Here is a 26358-nt window from a genome sequence, read left to right as displayed (position 1 = left end):
TTTCTCGTTTTATTCGATTTTTCTGTTGTTTTTTTTTTTGTAATGTTATTTCTATGAATTCTGATGTATTTATTAATGAAGAGATACAATTTTATTCTATTTTGACCCCAAACCTCGACTACCCCGAGGCGTCCGCTTCCCCTACGGGCTTTTTCCTTTGACGTAAATGTGAAAGTGTTTTGCGTTGGTGTGCTGGCCATCTGTCGTGTAGCAAATCGTTTTTTTTAGTTCTCCTTAGCCAGTGGTTTTGGCACCGTACGCGACTAGAACAGGTCTTATTTTTTTTGTTTGTTTCGAATGAACGTCACATTTTCTACAGCAGACAAGCGTCGCTTTCCTGCGACCAATGCGCAACCCGAGCAGTCGCGGCTTGTGCCACTTGGTATTGCCTGGGGTGGGGGGGTGGCAAAGGAACTTCAGTGTTGAGTTTTTTTTTTTTTTTTTTTAGTGCTGATGTGTTTTGCAGTTGTTCACTCTCAGGGAAATGATGCCATGAACAGAACCTTTTGATAAAGCACCAGCCCAGTTCAGACTTCTTTTGCAGCTTCTGCCCCCCCCCCCAACCCCCAGTGTTATTTGAGACATCCTGAAAATGAGTTGATCCAACTTGACTAGCGATGCCAAGTAGCTTTAAGACCACTCTATCTCTCTATCTCTCTGGAAGCTTTGCTCAGGTTGAAGCGCACGTGACCTGCAAGTGACTCTTTCGCGTCCTCCGTTCGGACACCTTTTCCGAACACTTAAACCTCTCTTTGCATGTCAAGTTGTTTTTAAAACAGCGAGGTTTGCTTTGCAGCTCTCCTTTTTTTTGGCATTTTGTGTTCATGTGTGATTTCCCGTCATTTTTAAACGGAGTTGAAAAAAAAAAAAAACACTGGCAAATTGAGACACTGTTAATGGATTTTGTTTCTGCATTTCAGAAATTGCGTGTAAATAAAATGGAAAAAAGGACTCATTGGGTTCATTGTTGGAATACTAACATCACTGTACAGGTCAATGAGTTCAACAAGAGTATATACTTACTTAGAAGATATTTTATTTGCTATGTACAACCATGACTTTAGAATATTTGATTGAAGCAGCTTCACTCCTGAAGGTCTACAACAAAAATATACAAAAAGTATAGGGCATGACATTCTGAGGTGTAGTGGGTTGAAAAAACAGTTCCATGTTTGTGGAAAAGGGGGCTAATGTGGCTATATATTCACCTTATTCCTCGTCATCTGCTGGGATTCCCAGCTCCTCGTCTGTCCATGCAGAAGCATCAGGCCATGGAAAGTGACCCTTCAAAGGCAACAATAGCCCATTAGTCCCATAGTCCGGGCCTAGCTCCCTAGGGGGACTACTTGCTGAGCTATGTTTACAGTCACGGGCCTAGCTCCCTAGGGGGACTATTTGCTTAATCTATGTTTACAGTCACCTAGCCTGGTAGCAAATTTGGAATTGATAGTGATTTATGTATTTAATGCTTACCAGTACAGCATCGGAGTAGTAATTTGTGTATTTAATGCTTACCAGTACAGCATCTAGGTAGTAATTCATGTAATGCTTACCAGTACAGCATCTAGGTAGTAATTCGTGTATTTACTTAATGATTACCAGTACAGCATCTAGGTAGTAATTCGTGTATTTACTTAATGATTACCAGTACAGCATCTAGGTAGTAATTCATGTATTTACTTAATGATTACCAGTACAGCATCTAGGTAGTAATTCATGTATTTATGTAATGATTACCAGTACATCATCTAGGTAGTAATTCATGTATTTAATGCTTACCAGTACAGCATCTGGGTAGTAATTTGTGTATTCAATGCTTACCAGTACAGCATCTGGGTAGTAATTCATGTATTTATTTAATGCTTACCAGTACAGCATCTAGGTAGTAATTCATGTATTTACTTAATGATTACCAGTACAGCATCTAGGTAGTAATTCATGTATTTACTTAATGATTACCAGTACAGCATCTGGGTAGTAATTCATGTATTTACTTAATGATTACCAGTACAGCGTCTAGGTAGTAATTCATGTATTTACTTAATGATTACCAGTACAGCATCTAGGTAGTAATTCATGTATTTACTTAATGATTACCAGTACAGCATCTAGGTAGTAATCATGTATTTACTTAATGGTTACCAGTACAGCATCTAGGTAGTAATTCATGTATTTACTTAATGATTACCAGTACAGCATCTAGGTAGTAATTCATGTATTTACTTAATGGTTACCAGTACAGCATCTGGGCAGTAATTCATGTATTTATTTAATGCTTACCAATACAGCATCTGGGTAGTAATTTATGTATTTTTTTGCTTACCAGTACATCATCTGGGTAGTAATTTATGTATTTAATGCTTACCAGTACAGCATCTGGGTAGTAATTTATGTATTTATTGCTTACCAGTACAGCATCTGGATAGTAATTTATATATGTATTTATTGCTTACCAGTACAGCATCTGGGTAGTAATTTATATATGTATTTATTGCTTACCAGTACAGCATCTGGGTAGTAATTTATGTATTTGATGCTTACCAGTACATCATCTGGGTAGTAATTTATGGATGTATTTATTGCTTACCAGTACAGCATCTGGGTGGTAATTTGTGTATTTATTTAATGCTTACCAGTACAGCATCTGGGTAGTTATTTATGTATTTATTGCTGACCAGTACAACATCTGGATAGTAATTTATATATGTATTTATTGCTTACCAGTACAGCATCTGGGTAGTAATTTATGTATTTATTGCTTACCAGTACAGCATCTGGGTCGTGCCACATGTGCCACAGGATCCAGAACCACATCGCACCACTGATTAGCTCCGACTCAAGCTTCTGTTTCTTGGTGACCTGAGGATATTGCCTGTATTGTGGCTCGATGTGTGGGCCGCCGCTTGCCCTGCAACAGCGATACAGGAAGTATCATGAAACAAAACTAGCCAGAATGCACCCACGGAAAGCTTTAGCTTTTATTTATTGACGCGTTAGCAAAATGGCTGCCATATTAGCATAGAGCCCAGTCGTGGAGATGTCGCTTACTTTCTGCTCATTATTCTTTGTCGGCCGCCTCTAAGGAGCAGTGTGGTCCCTCGAAGGACCCCCAAGACCCTTCCAAAAGAAGACATGGTCGTTCACCTATCCGAAGACGACGTTTTAGAACATTTAGGCTAATAACTGAACGAAACAACAGCGCTTGCCGAGGAGTCACCTTCTCCTCGGGTCAACAGACGGGTACTTCAACATAAACATCTCTGATTGGATAAGGTTGGTGACTGTGGCTGTAACCTGTGCGCTGATTGGCTGAATGGCAATATCATTGTTTCGACACAGTGTCTAGGAGTACTTCGCGTTTCGATATGACATAATTGACTATTTTACAATACAATCGTTCCATGTAATATTTATATATGTTTATTACTCATGTATTCGGTATTTTTTTTAGGCTTATACGTGATTCCAGCAAATCTAACATATATATTGACGCTTTTTCATTATTTTACTTCATGCTATGTGCTCGTTTCTTTGCTAGCATAGCCAACAATGGAGTTCTTTATGTGTGGTCTATTATCTTGAAATGAAAACGTCAATAGGTGGTTATTTTAGTAGCATCCACTAGATGGGGTCATGGGGCAAATAATGCTTGTTGGGGACTTTCTGCTAACGTCCAGTGCATGTTTTGTAAATGCAGTACAGTATGTTCGAGCTTGAATAATGCTGGGTGATGTACTTTGGTGTTAAGTGTACATGTAATATCGTGCAAAAGGCAATAATTGCAAGTGAAAAAGTCGCATTTATGCAAAATGCATCAAAATCTGGGCATAACACCGTGAGTGAGTAACATGTAAGACTGCAAATACCAACTTATTCTAATTATTCTATGTAAATATGTATCGACGTAGTATCTTCTCGTGTATAAACTTACTTACTGTAGTTGTACTTGTAACAGAGAGCGATTGCAGCACACATACACGCTATAATGCCAATAACAAATTTTGGTGGCTGCAATAAGAAAAACACCGGAAGTAAATGACGAGAGCGCGCACGCTTGCGCCCCCGCCCTGCACTCAAACAAGACACGGGCGCCATCTTGTTTCTATCGCGGACGGTGGGAATCGCATCGAAATGAAGGGGAAATATCATTGAAAGACGGGCATTTTCAACTAACACACACTGTTACTGAATATTGGTATCGACTCGCCACCCCCAAATAACTGTACAATGAGAGAAACGGTTTGTTATGTCTGTCACTGCGACATTAGTGGCTAATGGCTGCTCTCCGGCTGCGCCCCTCTCCCCTCATAGCTCAGAGCCCGCCCACTGAATACTAGCCGGGTGATGTAATCACGAACGGCTTCACAAATAACACAAATATTGTGTTTTCACTTTGATTTATGTTGAATGACTGTCATTAGTACGCCATATACGTTAACACAAAGGCGGGTCGTGTCGTCTTCACACCAAAAAATCAAACAAAAAAAACACGCGGTTCATTCACAAGTGCTGTCCTCTCTGGTGAAATAAAGATGTCTCGTTGTGTCCTCCGTGCAGGTGGCGCCGAGTGGAAAGAAATAGCCGAATTTTAAGGCGCTCCTCGGCCAACTTTGTGCAAGAGGACTGCTCGCTTGCTGCAGCGCACTCAACAGCGAACCTATGCGGCGATGGGGCATCGGTGCGCATGCGCGAGGAGCTGCGCCCATTGTAGGGGGGAAGGAGGACTGCATGGACAAGATGAGGACATCCTCTCCTAACAGATGATGTCAAAGGGAATTCTACACATGCTGCACAGAAACAAAGGTGTGTAGCAAAATCATGCACACACCATATACCACACTTTTAAAATTATTTGGTTTACATAATCAACACATCAAACATTATCATAACAATGGAGCCTATTAACAGGATGGATCCACATTACATATTTGTGTCTGTAACTTGTACCTATATCAAATATTTAATCATCTTTTAATTATAGGTTCAATACTTAAAAGATCAATCTAATATAAACAATCTGCTCTTGTATAAAGTGTTACATAAGAGCTTAGATGTCCCCCCTGCATTGTGTTAAGGATTTGTTACACAGTATTGCTCTTCATACACGCCCCATACACAAACTTTTTATACTGAGATGAGTTTTTTATATTGAACAAAAAAAACTCAAAAAGGCACAATGTAAAGGGAAAAGACTGAGATGGTTCTAGTAATAATAACAGTTTGACTTTAAATATAAACGTTTTTAAGTCTGTTCACAAAATATATAATATTTACAACATTATCAAAGTGCAAAGTGGGAGATGACTGGTTTAATTCATATCAATAGACTAAACAAAACAGTAATGGCTGCCCTGGACAGGAAACACGTCCGTGACCGCGCATCGGGTACGACGCCCCTGCGAAATGGACGGGGCAGCCCCGCAGCTTGTGGAGGCGGAGCCCTGGTGTAACTGATGGGAAGGTAGGGGAGGGGGGCACGCGGGGGAGGCGGAGTCTCGGCAGTCCTGGCAGGGCCGCCATTTTTGCACAGGGAAAAGAGACTGCTTTTGAAGGGATCTAATTTCTAAAAGTCGCTCTTGATCAGCGTATAGTTTTTTTTAACGGTTCCCCTCTCGATCCTTGCACCCAGACTGTGCAGCACTAGAGGCAGGGGTTTTGACAGCGGGGAAAGGACTATTTCCGGAGGACCAGGGAAATCCAAACCTTTTAGTATAGCTTTGCTAGTGATCCGCAGTGTGTGGACACAAGTATTGTTTTGGTTGTGGAGGCTGTGTGGAGAGCGGCGAGGGTCTTGCCCTGGACCCGTATTCGCTACCCCTCGACGTGGACATAAAACGGTACGTAAAGTGCACTGTGTTGTTCTTCTGAGGGCTAGCATAACCCGGAGCTGGGAGGCTATTGTTGGCTTTACTTTAGCTGGCACATCATGCTGATGCTGGCTAGTTGTATCAGCTGAGTGTTAGCTTACAGGCTAGCTCAACACAACACTCGCTTTTACCCATGTCTCCCCATGGTCGTCTCCTCGGTTTAATTCGCATTTAGGAGGCCTTTTTGGGGGGAATATGTAGGTGACGTAAGCTAATGTGTCAAGTTGGCAAGGGAAAAGAGCGCTTGCTAGCTAGCTAGCACATGCTAATAGCTCGAATTAGCTTAACACAAACGTAATGGCAAAGTCAAGAGTGGCAAAACAAACGTCATACAAAGCTCTGGGGTTGATTAATGTACATGCCACAGCGATCGCTAATGGGCTTTGCAAAAAGGCATAACACCAAACTTAATATTGAGAAGGAACGCCTGTAATGGGAAATGCGTTGTTATAATTGCAGATAATGTCAAAATGCAATCAACGCTGAAGTCTACTTGGATGTCGAGATCATTTAAAGGCTACTTTAATGTGACAGCAGTCGTCGTTTGACACAGTAATCGCTGCGGGCCACATTGCGCGCAGTTTCCTCCGATTCAGTCCTAAATCTTCCATCATAACATTACGCGATATTTGTAATCAAAACAAACGCTTTTAAGCGTGCAAGAAAACATGTTTTAGTCAACCGTGTGTCTGCCTTATCATGCAATAATAAGCGGATAATCTGTTTTAAACTTGCAATTAGTCGACGTGAGTCTTATCCTGTTCACAGCGACTGATTTCCGTTCCAGCTGAAATGCCACAGAACAATAAGCTCTTCGTAGGTTCATGTAAACAAACTATGTAGACTCCAAGTTGCAAAGCAAGGGAGCAGCTGCTGGAATAGCTCGAATGCTTGTCTACATTGCGCAGTGTTCGAACGCCAATGGGCTTTTGTGTTTTCTTTTTGCATTACCACGTATGACAAACTATAAAGATCACAGTCGCTTAAAATGGCGATTTTTCTGACCGTGTGCTATCTTAAAGGGCACAAGTAAAGTGTAATTGAATGTAGCTTGAGAGAATGCTGCAAGCATGGGGGAGGGGACGCCCCGTCATATACTTCGTAATGCCCCCTCGATCCCGTATGTTACCGACACTTGTTTAAAAAGCACCCCGTTCCGTTTGAAATGCGAGTATTTGTCAAACACCGACGCGGTCGCGCCTTCCCGTCGACGATGATGCAAACAGCCCAATTTTCATTGTCCCCGTTAGCTTTGCCCAGCTAGCTAGCTAGCCATCACCCATTACGTATTATTCCATTAGCGGCGGTGCGAGCTGTCGTTTGACCTTCAATGGCGACTCGACGTTCAACCCTCAATGTATCGCCACTCTTTAACGTAACAATGTGGAGAAATGGAGACGACGTATCATGTTTGCCCGTCCTGGTGTGCTCCCAAGTGTTTATATCCAAAGCCTGTGCGCGGTCGAGTGGCCCAACATAATTGCTAGCCGATTAGCTTGTTCGCTTCGCATTCGACAAACAAAAAAAAAACAACAAGGCTGGGAGACTGCGTCGAGCGGCTGGTACTTAGGATCGAACGTGTGAGAGGAGAGGCGATTGAATGCATTCTCTAGTGGAGAGGGGGTGGAGGGGGATTTTCCTCCTCCGCCGGGCTTACAACGACCGTCCCCAGGAAAAAAGCGCTAGGAAAATGGCGTCCTCGGCCAGCCTGTTGTGGCAATATAATAGCAACGCCGTCGCCTCCACACCCCTACCGGCAGCGATCACTGCAGCGCCGACACACTCCCCGCGAAGCAACTGCACAACATTACATGCATTTATTTATTTTCTCTTTAAAGTGTCCAATTGATGTCATTGACACTGACAGTGAAATGTTTTATAAGTAGTCGCTGAAGAGCATGACGTATGCTGCATGCTGGGTGCTCAAACACGACCTTCTGCCTGTGCACAACACACCAACATTACTGTACAGCATCCGTTCTTAGTACACGTACACACTGGTGCTGTGGAACCACCTTGGAAGCGGAGCATCAAAATGCAAAAAGAAGGAAATTGAGACAGACAAAAATTATCTTCAAATCTGCAATTAAGTGTGTCCACACAATAGGCCAATTTGTTCTTGTCCCTTGCATGGTGCTGCTATTAGGAACATATTAATCACTGTTAATATCGCTAATGTTCTGCAGAAGCATATTTTATATTCATGTCATTCATATTTTAGTGGTACAGACTGACACAATACTACGTTTTTAGGATAAAGGTTGTTAAAATGTGTTTAGTTTTAGTTTAGACGGAGACAGACACACAAAAGATGGACAATGTTGGCTTTCTTACTGATATCGTCTATACTGATACGGTCCAGTACTTCATTACAATTTTTGATATTAAGGAATACCGATATCGGCCTCAAACTAATGACAAGACACAGTCACTACGAAATACGTACCCGGAATGGTGCCAGGACTATGTCGCATCCTCCACGGCGCTTCTGTGGCAACAGGTGCTCAGGTAGTTTTTTTTAAAAATATGACCATAAATGGTAAATGACCATACTTCATATATGTAATATATTGTGGGGGTGACTTGTTAAAATACTTGGTTAGCATGTGGATGTTTCCATCGTCTTATGACATCCACCAAGACTGAGAAAATGGAAATAAAACGGATCAATGGACGGCGTAGATTACACATGGTTTACACGTGACTGCTGAAAACTAGGCCGAGCCGATGTAGACGCGTTGTGCACATGCGTTGAACCAATTGCGCTGTGGGTACGTATTGCGTAGTGACGGTCACATCGCAGCATGTAATGAATGAATACGAGGGGGGGTCAGAAGGTCTCATGCACTTAAAACGTGACAGATTTCTCGTTCTCGTTCTCGTTCTCGTGGTCATTAGGCCTGGGACAATAACAAATGAATTGCACAATAAATGAAAATGACCTGGATAGTATATTGCCCTGTGTTTTCCTTGGCTTTAGCCCCCTATAACAGGCAGGTAGAGGAAACTGGAAATTAGATGAGAAGTATAGTGATGGTGAGTGAGTTCCTGACCAATTAAGTGAAACAGATGAGTGTGTTCGTTTGCTAACAAGGCCTGGTTCTCTTGCAGATGATTTCTTTTGGAAAAGAAAATCCAAATATGATGACTAGAGTCGTGTTTTCCTGCTCCCGCTTGTCTCCCGACAGGACAGTCAAAATGGTCGCATGTCTGTTTTGGGGTTCGAAGCTTTGGAGTTCGCCATCTAAGGCCTAGTAAAGCTGCGGCAGTGATCTCACGCCTGTGGTACCCAGACCCCGAGAGACCCATCAGATAAATGCGCCCGGCTCCTGTTTAGCTCGGCGCAGTCACATGACCTCCCAGCTGGGCGGAGGAGCCAGAGGCTCAGGTGACCTGTTTTTGGCCTGTAATGGATCCCTTGTAGACACCTTCATAGACGGCCATGTTTTTTAGCCGTGTTTGCAAAGTGACTCCCATTTAAAACAAGTTGTAGCATCGCTGTGATGCAACAGCACTGCATGACAGTCGTCAACGGGATTTGTACAAGCATGTCCAAACTATTTGTTGTTTTTCTATTCTGCATCTGCTGCTTTTGACAGGAGACGTAGCTCTCTCCATGCCTCAGTAGCACCTTGTGATTATTTGATGTGCACTCCATCACTTTTAAGCAGCTTTAGCACGCCTGGCTCTAACACAAGGCGTCGTCAAGCAATTTTTATGTGCAATGTGGTGACCCCCCTTTAAATGTAGTCCTTTAGACCGGCGGCCCCCTGCTTTAGACCTCCTTTGTTGTCGTCATTTGTTTGGCCGCCAGCCTGCAGGAGTGCTGCTAGCCTCCTCGTCTTTTCATGCTCACTAGTTGCTAGGTGGGGTGGGGGGGTGGCACAAACACTGCGAAACATTGTCATCCTCAACTTCTAAATGGTCTTTAGAGGCTGGTGGGGGGGTCTCTTGTTTATGCACTGTTTCTCTTGTCGCCGTGGAGTGTCTACACACCCACTTCCCTGTTCGCCTTGATGCACGGGGTTGTACTTGAGGCCATCGCTGGAGCAGTTTGATGAAGGTCCACGTCCCGTTGCAGAAAGCAGAGCAGGCCTACATTCCATCTGGGTCACACTTTGTGTATATATGGATGGATTGGATTCATCTGCTGCTTCGCTGAGTCACTGCAGCCGCCTACCGGGAGGATGTCTTAAACATCTGTTTGCTCTTTGGTTGGGAAGGATAGGATCGGGGGCTGCAATTCCTAATTGTTCCCCTCTCTCCTGCTCGCTCTCCACTTCTTCTCAAAGTCTCCCATGAAGAACCCGTATGGCAACGCACAGGAGTGTGAGAAGCTGTTGCAATGCTGTGGGTTTTCCCTTACGGCCTTTAAAAGGACACCCCCCCCCGACCCACCGCACAATGACACCACTGTGTCCCCACACTGTGTTACAGTTGAGTGTGTGTCTGTGTCCGAGAGGGCCCAGTGCCGCCACCCAGAGTCCACACAGGGTTAAAGCTGTGGAGGTGGGGAGGGTCACTGTCAGACAGACAACCCCCCCCCCCCACACACACACACACACACACAAAACGGAGACCTTTGTTGTGCCTGGAATTCCAAAGGTGAACAGCAGAGATGGACTTGACTCATTTTTGTCCTTGTCATAGGCCCCTCCCCCTTTCGCCTGGTTGTCATTAGGCGCCGTGTATGTGTGGGAGAGAGAGACACCCCCTCCCCTTTTGCGTCTGCGTCACTCGTGTCGGGTTTATTTAGGAAGTACACAGGAGGGAAAGAAATCCGGCTGGGTGGGGTGACCAGGCAAAGGAAGAGTGGTGTGGTTTTTTTTTTTTTTTCTTTTCCAACCCCCTTTTTTTCCTTGACGGCTTTTCTTAGGGGTGACGGACAGTTTCTGTAAAGGAAGTGGGAAGAGGAGGAGCAACATGAGGCAGTCTGAGCTCTGGTTTAGTTAGGAATGCTGTTGTACTGTACTTGTTTTTCCCTTTTTGCCCTTTTCCCCTCACAGCCGCCTTTTTTCAGTCCCGACAGTATGTTTGCACTGGACCACCTCTTAGAGGAAGGAGCGCTTGTGTATGTTTGACCCCATGAGGAGGTGTTTCAGGCTTCTTGGACATGCCTCACACAGGAAGAGACTCAGGATGGAGTGCAGTGCACAGGGGCTTGATCTCCAAACATAACTTATTGGTACCGTGTACCAAGAACAGCATCGTCTGACATGTTTGTTCTTTTGTTGACGGCTGACACACTCTTACAACAAAGGAAAACTTGCGCTTTGTCCAAAAACTATTTATTTTTCCAGAGTTTTGTCACATGCAAGTTAGACAGAATAATATTTGAATAATATTGTCATATAGTCATGTAAAATATGTTTCTTTAATACCAATGCTTCTTTTAGACAATGAATTCAAATAGCTGAATTTTGTGAGCTGATTTTTTTCCTAAAGTGTGCATTTAGCTAATTAAATTTTTAGCATATCATCATGTAAAAAAAAAAAGCTTTTTGGACTGAATTTTACTTTTTTAAACTTTGTATTTTAATGAGCTGATTTTTTCTTAAGCGTGCATTTAGCTAATTACATTTTTAGCATATCATCATGTAAAAAAAATAAGCAAATTAAAATGTAAAATTCAGTCCAAAAAAGTGCCACAGAGCCAGCCAATCAGGTGTAAAGTGCATAGTCACGTGACACAGGTCTTTTTTCAAAAATCATTTATTTGTTTACTTTTTTTTTTTTAAAAGCCAGCTCCTGTCGAGTGAAGCTGAGTAAACCCACTCCAGTTTAGTGAGCTACAAGAAACACAGTGAAAAACAGTGGAGTAAAAGTAAAAGTTGTATTGCAGTGTGTGGGAAGATGTAGTCACCCATGCAATTCAAATTGCATTATTAATGTAAGATTTTTTAGCACCCTGATTGTTTTAAAGGGGACCTATTATGCTTTTCCACTTTCCTGACTTAAATAAATGTAGTTAGAATGTTGTATCATGGTGTTAAATGATGTCACAGTGAGTCGGACTGCAGTGTGAAGATTTCACTGTGTTAGCATGGCTTGTGACCTTGGGCGGAATAAATTTAAACGGACTGTTTTGGAAAGCCAAGGGAATACAGCTGAATAGGTGCAGATTCTGTAGGTTCTAGAAAGCTTTCTGCTCTATAGGAGTCCACAACTCAATTGGACGAGGCGCTCTTATTTTGAAGACTGAAGACTGTGTTCTGTGTGTGTTGGGAATGTCCGTCTGTGTACTGTTCAGGCGAACTGCGTGCAGGAATAAACGTGCCTCTCATCTTTTTCCCTACTCAGATCTCACATGTTGTCAGCGGCATCGTTAAGCGAGCGCCCGTTTACATTCAAGCGGTAAAACATAGTGATTGATTGGTCTGTCTTGGAAGTACTTCCTTCTACTCATGACATCATTTCCTTCACATTTTAACAGTGAACAAGTTTTTTATGACCCAATTGTGTAATTGTAGAAATCATCAGGCTGTAACGTGAGGATGACATGCGCATTTGAGACGAATAAGATCGGACAAAATGTGCGGATTGGACAACGTTGTGGAGATTGGCTGAGTTGCCGTGAATTGGTTCAATCCAATCCAACATCCTAAAGGGTCAGTCTAAGCGCCCCTCACTGACTCCTCTGTTCCTAATATGTACAATATTTGCGATTGCCACCCGTTGTCTGGCCACCCAGTTTGCCGCACCAGGCGGAGGTGTGACCTGCAGCCTATTTTGTCCCGGCATCTGTCCCCTCCCACTAATCCTGCTTATCAACAGAGCTCTGTATCAGGGCCAGCCACACTGACACACATGCTCCTGTCTGGATGCTCACAACACACACAGACATACTCAAATCTCCACCTTGCCATTAATGTCCGTCCAGCCCTTCTAACAGCTGTGGAGGCAACCCAAGACGTGATTCCACTGAAACCAAGCGTCCCCAACAATTACAGCATGTGTATTTAAAAGTGAGTGTTTTTCAGCAGACCAGGGGGGTTGGAGGGGGGCGGGGGAAAATGGCCTCTGTGTGGAGTCGTGCTTCTCCCTCCCTTTCATGGCGGCTGGCTGCTGCGTTCTCGTGCTCCGCTCTGTGGACGATCGCTAACGGTGCAGCTTTACTGCAATTTATTGCATGTTTCCAATCTGTCTATCATGTCGTGGTCTATAACAATCCAAAGATGTTAGCATAAGATGACTGTAAAGCAAATCGCTCTTTGTCGCCTGTGTATGCTAACACTCTAAATAAAACGGCAAAACTTCACAATGATACAGAAAGTCAAAATCTGTTGCACACTTGCTGAGTGGGAATTATCAACACAACCACGTCGAGACATAAATGATGTCCTGACAGTCAGGTAAGAAAAATAAAGCAATAGCGTTTGATTACAGCAAAAGGAGCGCTGTTGTGTCGGGAACGTATCCTTTCTGTGACTTGTATTGGTAGGGCAAACACTGACGCGTTGTCCCCACTCTGTCCTCTGTCCTCAGGCCTTGTGGATGCACTTAGATGTCTGCAATGACTGCTGTGGCTGGCATGCCTCAGTGTTTTGGACTCCCATTCTCTGGACTCAGTAGGACAAGAACTGATCAGCAGAGAACGTCATGAGCATAGTCATCCCAGTAGGGGTGGACACAGCAGACGCCTCGTTCCTGGACATGGCTGCAGGCTCGGAGTAAGTAACTCCAAACGGACAGTTTTGTGCACCTTTGACAAATGTCCTATAATTCCCCCCTCTGTAATGAAATAATATTTATTCTTAATCGTAATGCTTCCATAATCAATTAGGACAAAAACTTGGAATGTGTTAGCTGTAATGGACAGTTGAATCCCCCCCCGCCCCCTCCATTGATCGTTCTTGCACTTAACCATGGTAGCTATTAACTACATTCGTCTGTGTCAAAATGGCAGCGAGCCCAGAACGAGCATTTTATGCCGCCTGTGTCTCTAACGTCACACTACAACACATGAACAGCCCCCCCATCACCCTCCCTTCGTCCTTTTCCCCGTTTTCCAGCCTGATGTGTGCTCATGTGTACGCCATGTTCAGCCACTGAGGCAGAAAGGTGCACGCCGTCATGGCAACAAGCCTCATGTTGGGCCCCCCCCCTCCCACGGTTCCTCATCAAGGACACTGCCGTGGCTTTCTCTGGCAGATAAATGAAGCAAGATGTTCTCGCATGACTAAAGAGTAACACACGTCATCCACTCGTTGGGGTGCGGGTGGGGCTGGGGGTGGTGGTGGTGCGAGGCTTGCGCCTGTCTCTTTAAATGAAGGAGAGCCCACCTTCATCAGAGCTGTTGCAGTGACAGCTTGTGTTGCCATGGTATCTACCCCCCATCCTCCCCTCTGCACTGCGCAAGGCCTGTTTCTATGGAAGCAGCCCTGAGTGACAGCTGGCCCTCACAAAGCTATGGCGTCCTAAATGCCCCCCCACCACGCACACACACACACACAGTTCTTCCTCAGTGGGACTCTGCGGCCAATTGGGGGGGTGGCAGATACCCCTCTTGACTCTGGTTTGCTCTTTGTCCATCCTCTGCCTTCATTTACAACATTTTAAAAAGAAGACATGTTGGAAAAGGTTCCATGCTGTGAAAAAGGACAAAGCATCTCCTTGGAGTGTTGGGAGAGGGAAACAGCGGCGTGTCCTTTCCACATCCCCTCTAGTCTGCACCAGGGTGACCAGCTGTTGGCTAATGCTGCGTGCACACGTGTGTCCACAGTTACACATGCGCGTGCACACTGGCGGAGTACGTAATGTTGCCATGGTAGCGAGTGGCAGCTCTTCAGAGTGAAGGCGTTGCCTCTGGCTGCTGCTCTTCATTAGTCCCATTTAGTCCCCTTTTCTCCACATCAGCCTTGTTTGTATTTCTACATTCTCATCTGTTGTCTAAGATATGCTGCACAGCAATTATTGACAAGGTCTTCTTCTGAGTGGCTGCACCTCTTCTACATAAATCCTCTTTTCCTGCCTCCTTTACGCAGACCTCCCAAGCGTGGAGACATGAATGATACAAACCCTCGAGCCATGCACATATTCAAGTATCCCTTCCTCGTCACTGTGCAGTTTCACTTACTGCAGTTTAGTGGCAAATAAAAGCACCTGCAAATTCTTTCTTTTTACTTCTACTCGTTTTAAAATGGGAAACTTAAATAACAGATATGGATATGAGCAATCACACTTAATTAGGGACGCTCACACTTTTTCAGCCTGGAAGGTGCATTTAAAACGACCCAAGTCCCCAACATCTACCACCTGTTATAAAATCATTAAAAGTATAGAAAGGTGGAATATATTTACTGTATTAGAAATGATGATTTTGCTATGTTGTGCATGTATATCACACACCTTTTCAGCATGCAAGTTAAAAAGTCGATGTGATCTGTCACTTAACTATAAAACATATATCAAATCCAACTGGTAAACTTTGAAACTATTTACTAAAAACTAGGGCGGCACGGCGGTCTAGTGGTTAGCGCGCAGACCTCACAGCTAGGAGACCAGGGTTCAATTCCACCCTTGGCCATTGCATGTTCTCTCCGTGCATGCGGGTACTCCGGTTTCCTCCCACATTCCAAAAACATGCTAGGTTAATTGGCCACTCCTTATTGTCCATAGGTATGAATATGAGTGTGAATGGTTGTTTGTCTATATGTGCCCTGGCCACCAGTCCTGGGTGTACCCCGCCTCTTGCCCCAAGACAGCTGGGATAGGCTCCAGCACCCCCGCGACCCTCGTGAGGAAAAGCGGTAGAAAATGAATGAACACTAGTTAGTATTTCACATTCACTTTCAATGTTGATTTCATTCATAGTACTATTTGGCAGGATGTAACCTTCGTCCATGTATTTAACTCCATGCAGTTTACACATTACAGGTATACAAGGTATGAAAATGATTTAGCAGAAGTCACCTTTTTTCAGCATAACTAGGCACCACAAATGAAGGATAACTTCTTCTAAATATAGGCAACATAGCACCCAGAGTGAATGGCCTTAGCGAACCGGAGTAGGCCTTGTCATTTGAAGATAATGAATGCTGATCAATGAGCCATTAAACAAGTGTCAGGCAGCTGAGAAATATGATAAAGTATGGACAATGAAATATGATTGGAGTCAATACTGTATGCCAATGTTTGTTTTTAGCAGCGCTGCAGATCTTAATGTTTGCTCTAAAGTCATTGTATATTTGCAGAGTGCGGTATATGTTAGCATCCGAGTGTTGCCACAATGCATAACAAGAAAGCTGCTATGTTTAGTTATTATTCGAAAAGTTAAGCTCCTGGTATGTTCTTCTTCATTTCTTTTCTTTCTCCACTCTCCCTCCGCCTCCTTATGTCTTTCATGCCCTCAACGGTGAGGAGCAACCGGCCCGTGTGGCGGTTAATCAGTAGTGTAGACACACAGCACAAAATGTGCACGCACACACCTTAAGAGTGGTTCCGCCTCCCGACCTCATGCATGCACTTATATTTTCACTTTGACGGGGCGTACTTGAGCAGCAGTGCTGAGTGCAGGAAGTGCGAAGGCCGCCTTTTTCACGGCGTGTTCCACGAGGGCTCAAGGCAGGTACTGTAGCACCACTTCCAAGTTTGGCAAAAATGAGGCGTTTAGAAAGGAGGAAACACATTTTCTTCCTTTTTGGCTTTGTGCTTTAAAGGCATTCTGTGTGACTATCGGATAAAGCAGCATGCTTGCCACATTGGCAGAAATGCTGCATGGCTTGTTTCACTCTGTGGTCATTTACCTGCACATGTCTGTATTTTGCCTTCTTCGTAAAATCCTGTTGAATGAGTTAGGGTGGATTTTATGACTGAGTTGTGCCGCTACTTTTTAAAAATATAACCCAAAGTTAAGAAAAACTGCTGCATAAAATCATAAAAGTGTTTCCTTTACCACACATTCCTCCAGTAACCTGACATGCTTGTTTGACTCTGCACATTTTATGTCCACTTCCCTCTCGGGCGGCACTATTTCCTACCTTAAACACATCCGTCACACCACCGTGTGTGCGTGGGTTGGTCACAAACGGCCAAACAGGCTCTCCACTTTGGATCTCGCCGAAAGCTGATCTACAGGTTTGGTGTGAGCCAAGCTGACAAGTGATTGCGTGTTTGTTGTTCTGCCTGCGTGGCAGACAACACACGTCTCTCATGAAGTGCTTCAAGTTCTTTTGGTTTTAGCGTGACTTTACAATAAGAGTGTTTTCCACTCGCAAACATCTTTGCTACTGTACCTGTGCCAGCATGCCCTAATCCTGCTGCAAATACACAACAATGCCTTTGCTCTGTGTAATATTGTGCACTAATGTGAGTATTGTATGTGTGTTTTGCAGACCAGAGTCGGTGGAGGCCAGCCCTGTGGTGGTAGAAAAGTCCAGCTACCCACACCAGATCTATAGCAGCAGTTCTCACCATTCCCACAGTTACATCGGCCTGCCTTATGCCGTGAGTACTTCACTGACCCACGAGGAAACGGTGCTGCCGCTGTTGGTTGAGACATGTTCCTAGTCACTGTACTTGTGCTCTTCCTGTTCACCTGCCAGGACCATAACTACGGGGCGCGGCCCCCGCCCACGCCGCCGGCCTCCCCTCCCCCCTCCATGTTGATCCGGCAAGGAGATGGGGGGTTGTTTGTTCCGGGGGGCCAGGACGAAGCATCCACAGGTACCACGCTCAGCACCTCCGAGGATGGCAGCTACGGGGCCGACATCACCCGCTGCATCTGCGGCTTCACCCACGACGACGGCTACATGATCTGCTGTGACAAGTGCAGGTTGGGCCCCTTTTTGTTCGCGTTTATGTGCCTTTTTGGCGACATGTCCCGCCCTTTTGTTTCCTCAACTCTGTGGTGTGATTCTCTCCAGCGCCTGGCAGCACATAGACTGCATGGGCATCGACAGGCAGAACATTCCTGAGACGTACCTGTGCGAACGCTGCCAACCACGACACCTGGACCGGGAGAGGGCCATCTTGCTGCAGACAAGAAAAAGAGAATGTTTGTCAGGTAAGGAAAAGGCCACATGGCGACACTTGCACTTTGTGTCTCACACAACCGCATTACTTCCAAAATAGATACACATTTACATTTCATTTGTATGTAGTTGTGTCAGCGCCGAATTCCCCATTTTAGCTCAAACTACTACTTTTACTCTTACCATCATTGTATATTTTAGCACATTTCCACAGCATTTTAGCTTCCGAACGGCTCTTGTTCATTCAACGTTTACGTTTTCAAAGCTTTTCAGTTTTGCTTCAGCTTGTCAGAATTCTCACATAATGTCTTCTGACAGTCCATTATCTAGTTATTTACAAAATAGATTTTCATATAGTGTGTTTTTGATAGCAATTGGGTCTGCTATCTGTCTAGGTCTGAACAATGACACCTGCTGGACTAACCTGGGAACATTTTGTAACCCGCACGTTTTTACTGTCTTTTTTTTACCCAAGTAGACGGGGACACCAGTGCCACAGAGAGTGGAGATGAAGTTCCTCTGGAGCTCTACTCCACCTTCCAACACACGCCTACCACCATCACCCTCACCACTGGGCGCCTTGGCAATAAGCAAGCAGATAAGAAGCGCAAAAAGAGCGGTGAAAAGGAGTCCCCGGCGTCATCCGCCCGAGCTAAGAAGGTGTCCATTAGTGCAAAAAACTGTGTACGCATTCATCAACATACTAGATATACAGCTCTCACCTTTTTGATTGCATCCCGCAGGCCTTCCGAGAAGGATCCAGGAAGTCCTCGAGAGTAAAGGTAATGACGCAACATGTCACCTCTTTCGCTTATGACCAGATCCTCAAATGGATTTTCTTGTTCAGGGTGCTGCTCCGGAGCAGGACCCGACAGAGCACCCGTCTCTATGGGAGAATAAGATTAAGGCGTGGATGGAGCGCTACGAGGAGGCCAGCAGCAACCAGTACAGCGAGGACGTCCAGGTGCTGCTCCGCGTCAAGGAGCAAGGCGACGGAAAGAGCCTGGCCTACAACACACACCCGGCCTCCTTCAAACCCCCGGTGGAGGTACCACCCTTGTTGCCCATCTGCTCGTGCTCACGCTATCTTGGGAAGTCAGTTAACATCCATCGATGTGTTTGCCTTGTAGAGTCAAGTTCAGAAGAATAAGAAGATCCTTAAGGCTGTAAGGGACTTGGCTCCAGATTCCCTCATCATTGAGTACAGGGGCAAGTTTATGCTTCGACAGCAGTTTGAGGCCAACGGGTACTTTTTCAAGAGGTCAGTATTTACATCTAATCGTATTTAGATTTGTGGTTCAATGGCGGCCTTTTGCTTCATTTTTCAGACCCTACCCCTTTGTGTTATTTTACTCCAAATTCGATGGGTTGGAGATGTGTGTGGACGCTCGCAGCTTTGGCAACGAGGCGCGCTTCATCCGCCGCTCCTGCACCCCCAACGCTGAGGTGAGGGGACGTCCCCGACAGCCAAATATTACTGTCTATACTGTCTGCTAAATGGCCCTGTCTGCTCCAGGTGCGACACGTCATCGAGGACGGCATGTTGCACTTATACATTTACTCGCTGAGGCCCATCTCCAAAGGCGCAGAGATCACCATCGGTTTTGATTTCGACTACGGCAACTGGTGAGTTCCGAGACGACTTTGCAGGCTAACTGCTCGTTTGGCCTTGACTTGTAACGCCGTCCTGTGTGCAGCAAATACAAGGTGGACTGTGCCTGCGTGAAAGGCAACCCCGAGTGCCCAGTGCTCAAGCACAACCTGGAGCCCACCGAAAACCTGGGCTCTGGAGGCCGGCGCCGGGGCAGTCGCAAGGACAAGGACTCTGTGCGGGATGACCAGGCCCAGAACCAGAACATGGGCGTGGATGGCGAAGGGAAGGGCAAGAGTGTGGGCGACTGCAAGCAGAGGAAACTCTCTCCTCTTCGCCTCTCCATCTCAAACAACCAGGCAGGCCTTTTTTTATTTAACCTCTCACACATCATACTTTCCTTTTCTACTTCCTTTAAGTCTCCATAGGTGATGCATGTCATTTTGGTGAATGTAGTTGAATGTTTATGCACGTGATTTCCAGTTTAGTTCCTACCCCCCCTTCCATCCCCATAGCCATTCACCTTTCTCCTCCCTATGATTTACATTTGATTTGACTCACTACTTCAGTGGGCGGGGTAAAGCTCACACACCTCGCTGCAGCTAGTTGGTTTGTGCAGGTGCCCACTTAAAGCACCCCCAACCCGACCCAATGTCCCTTCCCTGTCCTCCACTCTCACCTGTTCTCCCGCTAGTCTGTAGCCAGACTTGAATGATGTGTAGTGATAAAGCGCCGTACACCCCCTCTTCCCCCCTCCCTTTTACAGGATCCCGACTTATTTGAGGATCTAGAAGACAAAACGTCCATTAGCAATGAAGTAGAGATGGAGTCAGAGGAGCAGATTGCAGAGAGGAGGAGGAAGATGGTAAGTGTGCCAAGCGAAAGGGGCTGTTTAGCTTTTAGTAGCTTCGCTGCCGCCATGCAGCCGCCCAGCACACAATGACGTTGACGAGCAACCACGACGACCAAAAACACATGGCCCCCGTGTCCCTGGGTGTGGTCTGATAATTGGCTCAGGTGCACCTGTCTTGTCCTTTTTTTTTTTTTGTCCTCTTCATCGTCCTGCAACAGCCTGCCCCTCTGCTGATACCCTCCCCCGAAGCCGCTGGCTTTTTAAAACATCCTGCTGCTTCGCCGTCTTGTCTTTGCTTTCACAGCATCTGAAGCTTCATGCCGTCATGCATTGTTTGGGTTTGATCTTATCCCTGGTGCTGGGACCGCCATACTCCGACTTTAAAATGGCCACTTCTCTCCCGTATGTTCCTGAGAGATGCGACCAAACAAGTGCGCGCACAAACCAGCGTGGAGTCCGCTAAACACTGAAAAATCACGCCCGCACGCACGCTCTAAATTATCCCGTAGTCAGCTTCATTTCCCATGCTGGAGCCTGGGCATGAAGTGCTGACTCATCGTTAGCCAGCGCTCCCGCCAATCGAAAGATGGCTCTCCTCTCTAAAGTGAAGTGGGGGTGTCATCCTCGTCCATGCAACAGTGCCTTGCCGTGTGTCTGACTTGCTTTGGTGTTTTGCGTCTTTCTTGCTTGGTGGATGTCTGCTTTGTGATGACGTCTCATCACTGGACACGCTCATGACCGCCGTTTTCCCTCTTTGGACCACCTCTGACCTTTCCTCCCTCCGAGCCGCAGTCAGCAGCTTTGTCCCCCCCGTCCACTCCTATTTAGCCAAAGTTAACCCATGCTTGTACCATGTGACACAAGCCCGCCGTACACCAATGGATTCCGCTCCCTCTTCATCTCTGTCACACCTCCTCATGTTAACTCCATGCAGACACGAGAGGAGAGGAAGATGGAGGCCATCCTGCAAGCTTTCGCCCGCATGGAGAAGAGGGAGAAGCGGCGGGAGCAAGCGCTAGAGCGGATCGGTAGCGTCAAGACGGAGGTCGGCGGACGCAGTGACATCAAGGAAGAGCCGCCTGCCACTCCTGAGATTGCAGACTCTCCTTCTGTTATGCAGGTCAGATCATGAAGGATTATTTTCTTCTTATTATTATTTGACATTTCTTTTGGGTTTTTTTTATTTAGTGGTACTGGTTCATAGCTCTAAATGCTCTTTGCTCTCCCTTGGTAGCCTCTTCTGGAGGTGAAAGAGGAACCAGGAGTGAAGCCAGCCAAGGTCAAAGGATCCCGCAACAGGAAAAGTTTTTCCAGGAACCGCACGCACATCGGCCAGCAGCGGCGGCGAGCTCGCACCATCAGCACTTGCTCCGACTTACCCCCGGGCAGTCCCGTGGAGCCCATTGAACCTCTGAGCAGCGAAGCCCCTGAGGGCGAGCCGCCTAGTGTGCCCGAGCCCGAGACCGTCCCCGCCCAGGTGCCCTACACCAGCCCTCCACACAGCAGCTCACCTGCGCCCGACCGAAACCGCAGCGGGAGCAAGAACTTTAAAACGAAAAAGGTAGGCGCACATATTTATTTATGTCATGAAGTGATGCCTTGCTGAATGGCTCTTCGTCCCTGCAGCACTTTGTCAGTGAGTGGGTGGGAGAGAAACAGCTGGATCGCACCCCAGAGCCAGTGCCTGAGCGGCCCCTCCGGATCAGCAGTGACCCCGAAGTTCTCGCCACCCAACTCAACGCCCTCCCGGGGCTAGCCTGCTCTCCGCAGGTCTACAGCACGCCAAAACACTACGTCAGATTCTCTTCCCCTTTCCTGGCCAACCGCAGCCCCACGACCCCTGGAGTCCCGACTGGGAGACGACGGTCCAGAGAACTGCCAGAAACACCTACCACCACCGGCTCTTGCAAGAAGGTCCACTTTTTAGTCCTAAATGTTTTGGTTTTGTATTATAGTGGACTGGATTCGTAACGATCCTGCTTCCCTACAGCGATGGTTAAAGCAAGCTCTAGAGGAGGAGGGGTCCACCAGCCCGGCCAGAAGACCCAGTCTCTTCATGCCCACTGAAGGTCCTCTCAGCCCCTCCATCAACGGAGACTCAGACAGCCCCCTTCCTTACAACGGCTCCTGTTCACTGCCCGGTATGTCTTTTTAAAATTGAAATGAAGTAAAAATAAGAGGTGGCACCAAGTATTATTCATCTTTATTGTTCAGAGTTGCCCACGCCTTTGAAAAAGCGACGTTTGAGTCCATTGGACGCCTGCATGTCTGAGAGCTCCACCCCCTACGACTCACCTTGTGCCACGCCCACTCGAGGAGACCAATCCGAGACATCCGCCCCGCCCATATTAACGGCCACACCACCACGTCCCAGAAACGAGGAGACTGGCATGGAGCATTTGGCCAGCACCCCAACGCAAACACTTACCACGCCCCAGGAGGTAATGTTGGATGCCGCCCACACCCCGCCCTCTTTCCCACCGAGTTCATTAAATGATGGCGTCTGCTCCTCACAGAGTGAATCTTCAACAGAAAACTCGCCCGATGTTAGCATGAAAGTATCTTTGCTTGAGGTGAGTGAGTTTTACGTTCAAGACCTCAAATAAGAATAGAAGCTGATGTTTTTTACGCCGCCATCTTTGTTTTCCTTGCAGGCTGAGCGTCCGCCTTCGTTGATCCCGTCTCCTTCCATCCGGGCACCAAGCTCTGATGTTGTCCCGCCCGAAGCTAAAACCTCAGCACCCGAGTGTCCGCAGCCTCCAGCCGTTGACTCTGTGGACTTTGCAGAGGACCGCGCTGATGCGGCGTCCGTCGAGAGCAGCTGTGAGGCGGCGTCCTCTGCCGAAACGTGTGCTTCCTCCTCCTTCCCCGGCTGGATCAAGAGCCCGGAGAGAGGCCTGACGGTCCCCGCTGGCCTCAACTTCTCTCCCATCAACTCCAACCTTAGGGACCTCACCCCCTCGCACACCCTGGAGCCTTTGGTCGCCCCCTTCAGGCCGGAAGCTGCGGCGGGGCCGGTGGCGGGGGCAGCCTCTCAGCCACCCTTCAGCGAGGGGCAGGGGCCACTCTTCTACCCCTGCTCCGAAGATGCAAGCGCGGTCGGCTTCTCTCGCGCTCTCAACGGGGACGGCTCTTGCGAGGGGGCGGGTTCGGCGCAGAATCCCCCACAGAAGAAGAAGGTGGGTTGCACCTTTGGGTGCCATGCGAAGCTTCACTGAGCTCCAACTTGTGCTGCTTTGTCCTCGCAGGTGTCCCTGTTGGAGTACAGGAAGCGACAGCGTGAAGCTCGTCGCAGCGGCTCCAAGACGGAGTGTAGCTCCCCGTTGTCCACTGTACCCCCCATGACCATGGACACGTTCCCTGTTGCCGTGGAGACCAACAGTGAGACCGCCTTACCTCCACCACCACCTCCTCCTCCTGCGGCTCTCTGCAGCATCAAGGAACCTCAGACGACGACGACGACGACGACAACGACGGAGGAGGTGGAAAGCACGGGAGAAAGGGAGGGAGGAGAGGGGCAATGGTGAGACATTCTCCAAAACGCATCGCCTTGACATTTGTGCGCTCGCTTCACGTACGCTCCCTTTTCAGGACATCGTCCACGTCCGTGGAGCAGGCTCGGGAACGAAGCTACCACAGAGCGTTGTTACTCAACAAAGACAAAGATGCAGGTGATTAAGGAGACATCAGACACAAATTCCTGTCAGATACGTGACCTCATCCTGACTCGTGTGTTCCTTAAAGATGGAGAAGCTGAAGGTGGAGAGGCACCCGCACCCAGAGACTGTCCATCTCCAGGACCCCAGAAGACCCCAACTCATGCTGTAAGTCATCATCATCATCATCTAAACGCACAACAGACATCTTCATCAGATGTTTCCTGTCCTCACAGCCGGGCTCTCCTGGTCCTGCGCTGCCCTCCTGCTGGCCCACGAAGGAGGACGACGGCGACAGTCAGCCTCGAGCGACCAACCCCACCCTGCAGCCACCCAGCAAGCCCAAATCGGCCCCGGTCACCCCAACCAAGATGCACCCGGCCACCCTGCCTTCCTCACCGGTGCACTATCCGGGACCCGCCCTCCTCCATGCCCAGTCTCAGGGCTCGCCGTACCGCAGCCAGAGGGCGCTGTTCTCCCAGCCTCAAAATCAACCCACGCCACAGGCCCCGGCACCGTCGTACCCCCCATACAACACGCAGGGCACCCCTCCGCCGCCCCCGCCTCCTCCACCGGCGCCGCCGGTGTCTTCTGCCTACTTTCCCAGTCAGACTACCCCCGCTGCGGGTCCCTTCCCTGGGTTCAAACCAGCGGTCTCAGCCCCTTATCCTTCTGGCTCTCAGCCCATGATGCAGACTCTCCCTCACAGCGTGCACTACCAGAGCTCAGTGGCCCCGCCGCCCCCGCCGCCGCCCCCGCCCCCTCATCACATGACGAGCCCCACCCTGCTGCACGTCAACCTGCAGCCCCCACCCATCCAGCAGCACCAGCTCCTGCTGACCACCGCCCCCTCGTTGCAGCAAGGCCAGCCCCCGCAGTCTCTCACCCCTCCTCCCCCGCCGCCCCCGCCGCCCCCAAACCCGTCCGGCGGCGCCCACCACTTTCAGAACTTGAGTGGGTTCCAGACGGCGTTGCTACACCCCACTGCCACTGCCAACCCCCCGGCGCCCTCGTCCTCGTACCCCACCTCCCTTCAACAAGCCGGGCTGCCTCCGCCTCCCCCTCCTCCCCCGCAACAGACTCAGCAAGGCGCGGCCCCGGCCGCAGCCTCTCAGATGCCCTCTGGCACCCGTGGAGCCCCCACCTCCTCGACGCCCTTCCACAGTCCGGGTTACCTGAGCACAGGTTGGCACTGAACTCAGCCTGAAGAGGATGTGTGGGGGGGGGGGCGTGTACCTTTTTAAAGTGTAGATATGTTTTCTATGGCCAGTGGAAAAACAGCTGATTGTTGGATAAATGGGTATTTAAAAAAAAAAGAAAAAAAGGACTGACATAAAAGACAAATCTTACAAGATGGACGACCCCCCCCCTCCCCTCCCCTGTCTTTTTTTATACAGCCTTCCTTCCTGTCACGGGTACGGGAGGGGTTCACTGTCATGTGTCTTGTTTGGGCTCCCGTTGTTCGACCCCCCGCACTTTGTTTGTTTAATGGACATTCCAGCCTATAGCACCCCTCCCCCCGACCCCCCCACTCCTCTTCGCTTGTCTGTCGTCCCTTTTGTTTTATTTGTTGAAGCTAGCGGCGCGTTAGAGCAAACTGAAAGCTTTGTTTTGTATAGACAAGAAGAAAAAACTCTTATTTTTTTTAATTCCGCTGTCTAACAACAAATATCAGTTCACTGCTGCAGCGATGGAGAGGGGGCCCGCCTCACCACCTTGGGGGATGCCTGTGTGTGTGTGTGTGTGTGTGTGTGTGTGTGTGTGTGTGTGTGCGTGCGCGAATGTGGTCCTCTGAGGCTGGTCCGGCCGGCAGTTCGGACGTTAGCAGTTTTATTTTTGGATATCAGGCGTGACTTGTAGAAAGTGTAATTTAATGTATAGGTGACTCCAGCTTTCACCGGGAAACGTAAATATTGGCTTTGTTTTCTTTTCTACGCTTGTACAATTCGCTCCCATGCCCCCCCACCCAGCCCATTTTTTTTGGAAATAATGGTTGTACATACGAACGCTCGTCTTGGCAAAAGCTGAATGTTTCTGTGACTGTAGCATATTTTTTTTATTTCAACCTTCTCTGGACTTTTGTCCTTTATTTTATTTTTTTTTAATTATTATTATTATTATTATTTGTGTGTGTGAGTGTGTTTGTGGCGAGGGGAGGAGCTCACAGACACTGCACTGGTTGGCTATTTTCATGGTTCATTATAATAAATCACTGTAATGACAGTTTTATACGACTTGTGCTGACCACTTGCTCAGCTTTCACTTTTTTTCATGACTTTTTTTTTCCACTTTGGGGTGTTTGAACCGTCATCATTGCGCCGCTAAGGTGAGTCGAGGTGAACATTTTGGACCAATCACAGAGGAAATGTTTCTGTTTTTGTTGTTTTTAATTCAACAATATCAAATTATTCTGTGATTT

At 47.4% G+C, this 26358-nt stretch overlaps 2 protein-coding genes across 9 annotated transcripts; one reads left to right on the top strand and one right to left on the bottom strand.

Moving 5' to 3' along the window:
- Positions 1–1014: 1014 nt before the first annotated feature.
- ndufb2 (NADH:ubiquinone oxidoreductase subunit B2) lies at positions 1015–3340 on the bottom strand. Of its 2 annotated transcripts, XM_078787757.1 has the most exons (5): positions 3218–3340; positions 3049–3144; positions 2764–2908; positions 1209–1284; positions 1015–1098 (listed from the first exon to the last, which is right to left on the bottom strand). In XM_078787757.1, the coding sequence occupies exons 2-4, from the start codon at positions 3132–3134 to the stop codon at positions 1210–1212; spliced, it is 306 nt and encodes a 101-aa protein (XP_078643883.1). In that variant the 5' UTR covers positions 3135–3144; positions 3218–3340; the 3' UTR covers positions 1015–1098; position 1209. The 2 variants fall into 2 exon arrangements, with proteins under 2 accessions (XP_078643883.1, XP_078643879.1); XM_078787753.1 differs by having other exon boundaries at positions 3049–3270.
- Positions 3341–4506: 1166 nt separating this feature from the next.
- Positions 4507–26183, top strand: kmt2e (lysine (K)-specific methyltransferase 2E). 7 transcript variants are annotated; one of them, XM_078787725.1, is made up of 25 exons: positions 5478–5837; positions 9056–9255; positions 13353–13537; positions 17201–17312; positions 17411–17640; positions 17732–17871; positions 18315–18499; positions 18583–18621; positions 18687–18887; positions 18970–19100; positions 19168–19285; positions 19356–19465; positions 19537–19789; positions 20197–20295; positions 21218–21403; positions 21518–21844; positions 21910–22197; positions 22274–22424; positions 22498–22724; positions 22800–22856; positions 22938–23462; positions 23532–23806; positions 23875–23954; positions 24028–24107; positions 24176–26183. In XM_078787725.1, the coding sequence occupies exons 3-25, from the start codon at positions 13467–13469 to the stop codon at positions 25133–25135; spliced, it is 4845 nt and encodes a 1614-aa protein (XP_078643851.1). In that variant the 5' UTR covers positions 5478–5837; positions 9056–9255; positions 13353–13466; the 3' UTR covers positions 25136–26183. The 7 variants fall into 7 exon arrangements, with proteins under 7 accessions (XP_078643856.1, XP_078643851.1, XP_078643857.1 ...); XM_078787730.1 differs by lacking the exons at positions 5478–5837; positions 9056–9255 and adding an exon at positions 4507–4803; XM_078787731.1 differs by lacking the exon at positions 9056–9255 and having other exon boundaries at positions 18318–18499.
- Positions 26184–26358: the final 175 nt, after the last annotated feature.

The sequence above is a fragment of the Doryrhamphus excisus genome, linkage group LG2 (assembly GCF_037039965.1).
Source record: "Doryrhamphus excisus strain RoL-2023G ecotype Guam linkage group LG2, RoL_Dexc_Guam_v1.1, whole genome shotgun sequence".
In the NCBI taxonomy this organism is placed as follows: Eukaryota; Metazoa; Chordata; class Actinopteri; order Syngnathiformes; family Syngnathidae; genus Doryrhamphus; species Doryrhamphus excisus.
The sequence above is the reverse complement of the archived record's forward strand: the minus strand, read 5'-3'. Positions and strand labels throughout refer to the sequence as shown.

Coding starts and splice junctions, on each gene's coding strand:
- ndufb2 (XM_078787757.1), bottom strand. CDS start 3,134: ATGTCTTCTTTTGGAAGGGTCTTGGGGGTCCTTCGAGGGACCACACTG. Junction 2,909..3,048: donor CAAAGAATAATGAGCAGAAA/GTAAGCGACATC, acceptor TCGCTGTTGCAG/GGCAAGCGGCGGCCCACACA. Junction 1,285..2,763: donor ACGACCCAGATGCTGTACTG/GTAAGCAATAAA, acceptor TTGCCTTTGAAG/GGTCACTTTCCATGGCCTGA.
- kmt2e (XM_078787730.1), top strand. CDS start 13,467: ATGAGCATAGTCATCCCAGTAGGGGTGGACACAGCAGACGCCTCGTTC. Junction 17,641..17,731: donor ATCTGCTGTGACAAGTGCAG/GTTGGGCCCCTT, acceptor GATTCTCTCCAG/CGCCTGGCAGCACATAGACT. Junction 18,622..18,686: donor GGAAGTCCTCGAGAGTAAAG/GTAATGACGCAA, acceptor TTTCTTGTTCAG/GGTGCTGCTCCGGAGCAGGA.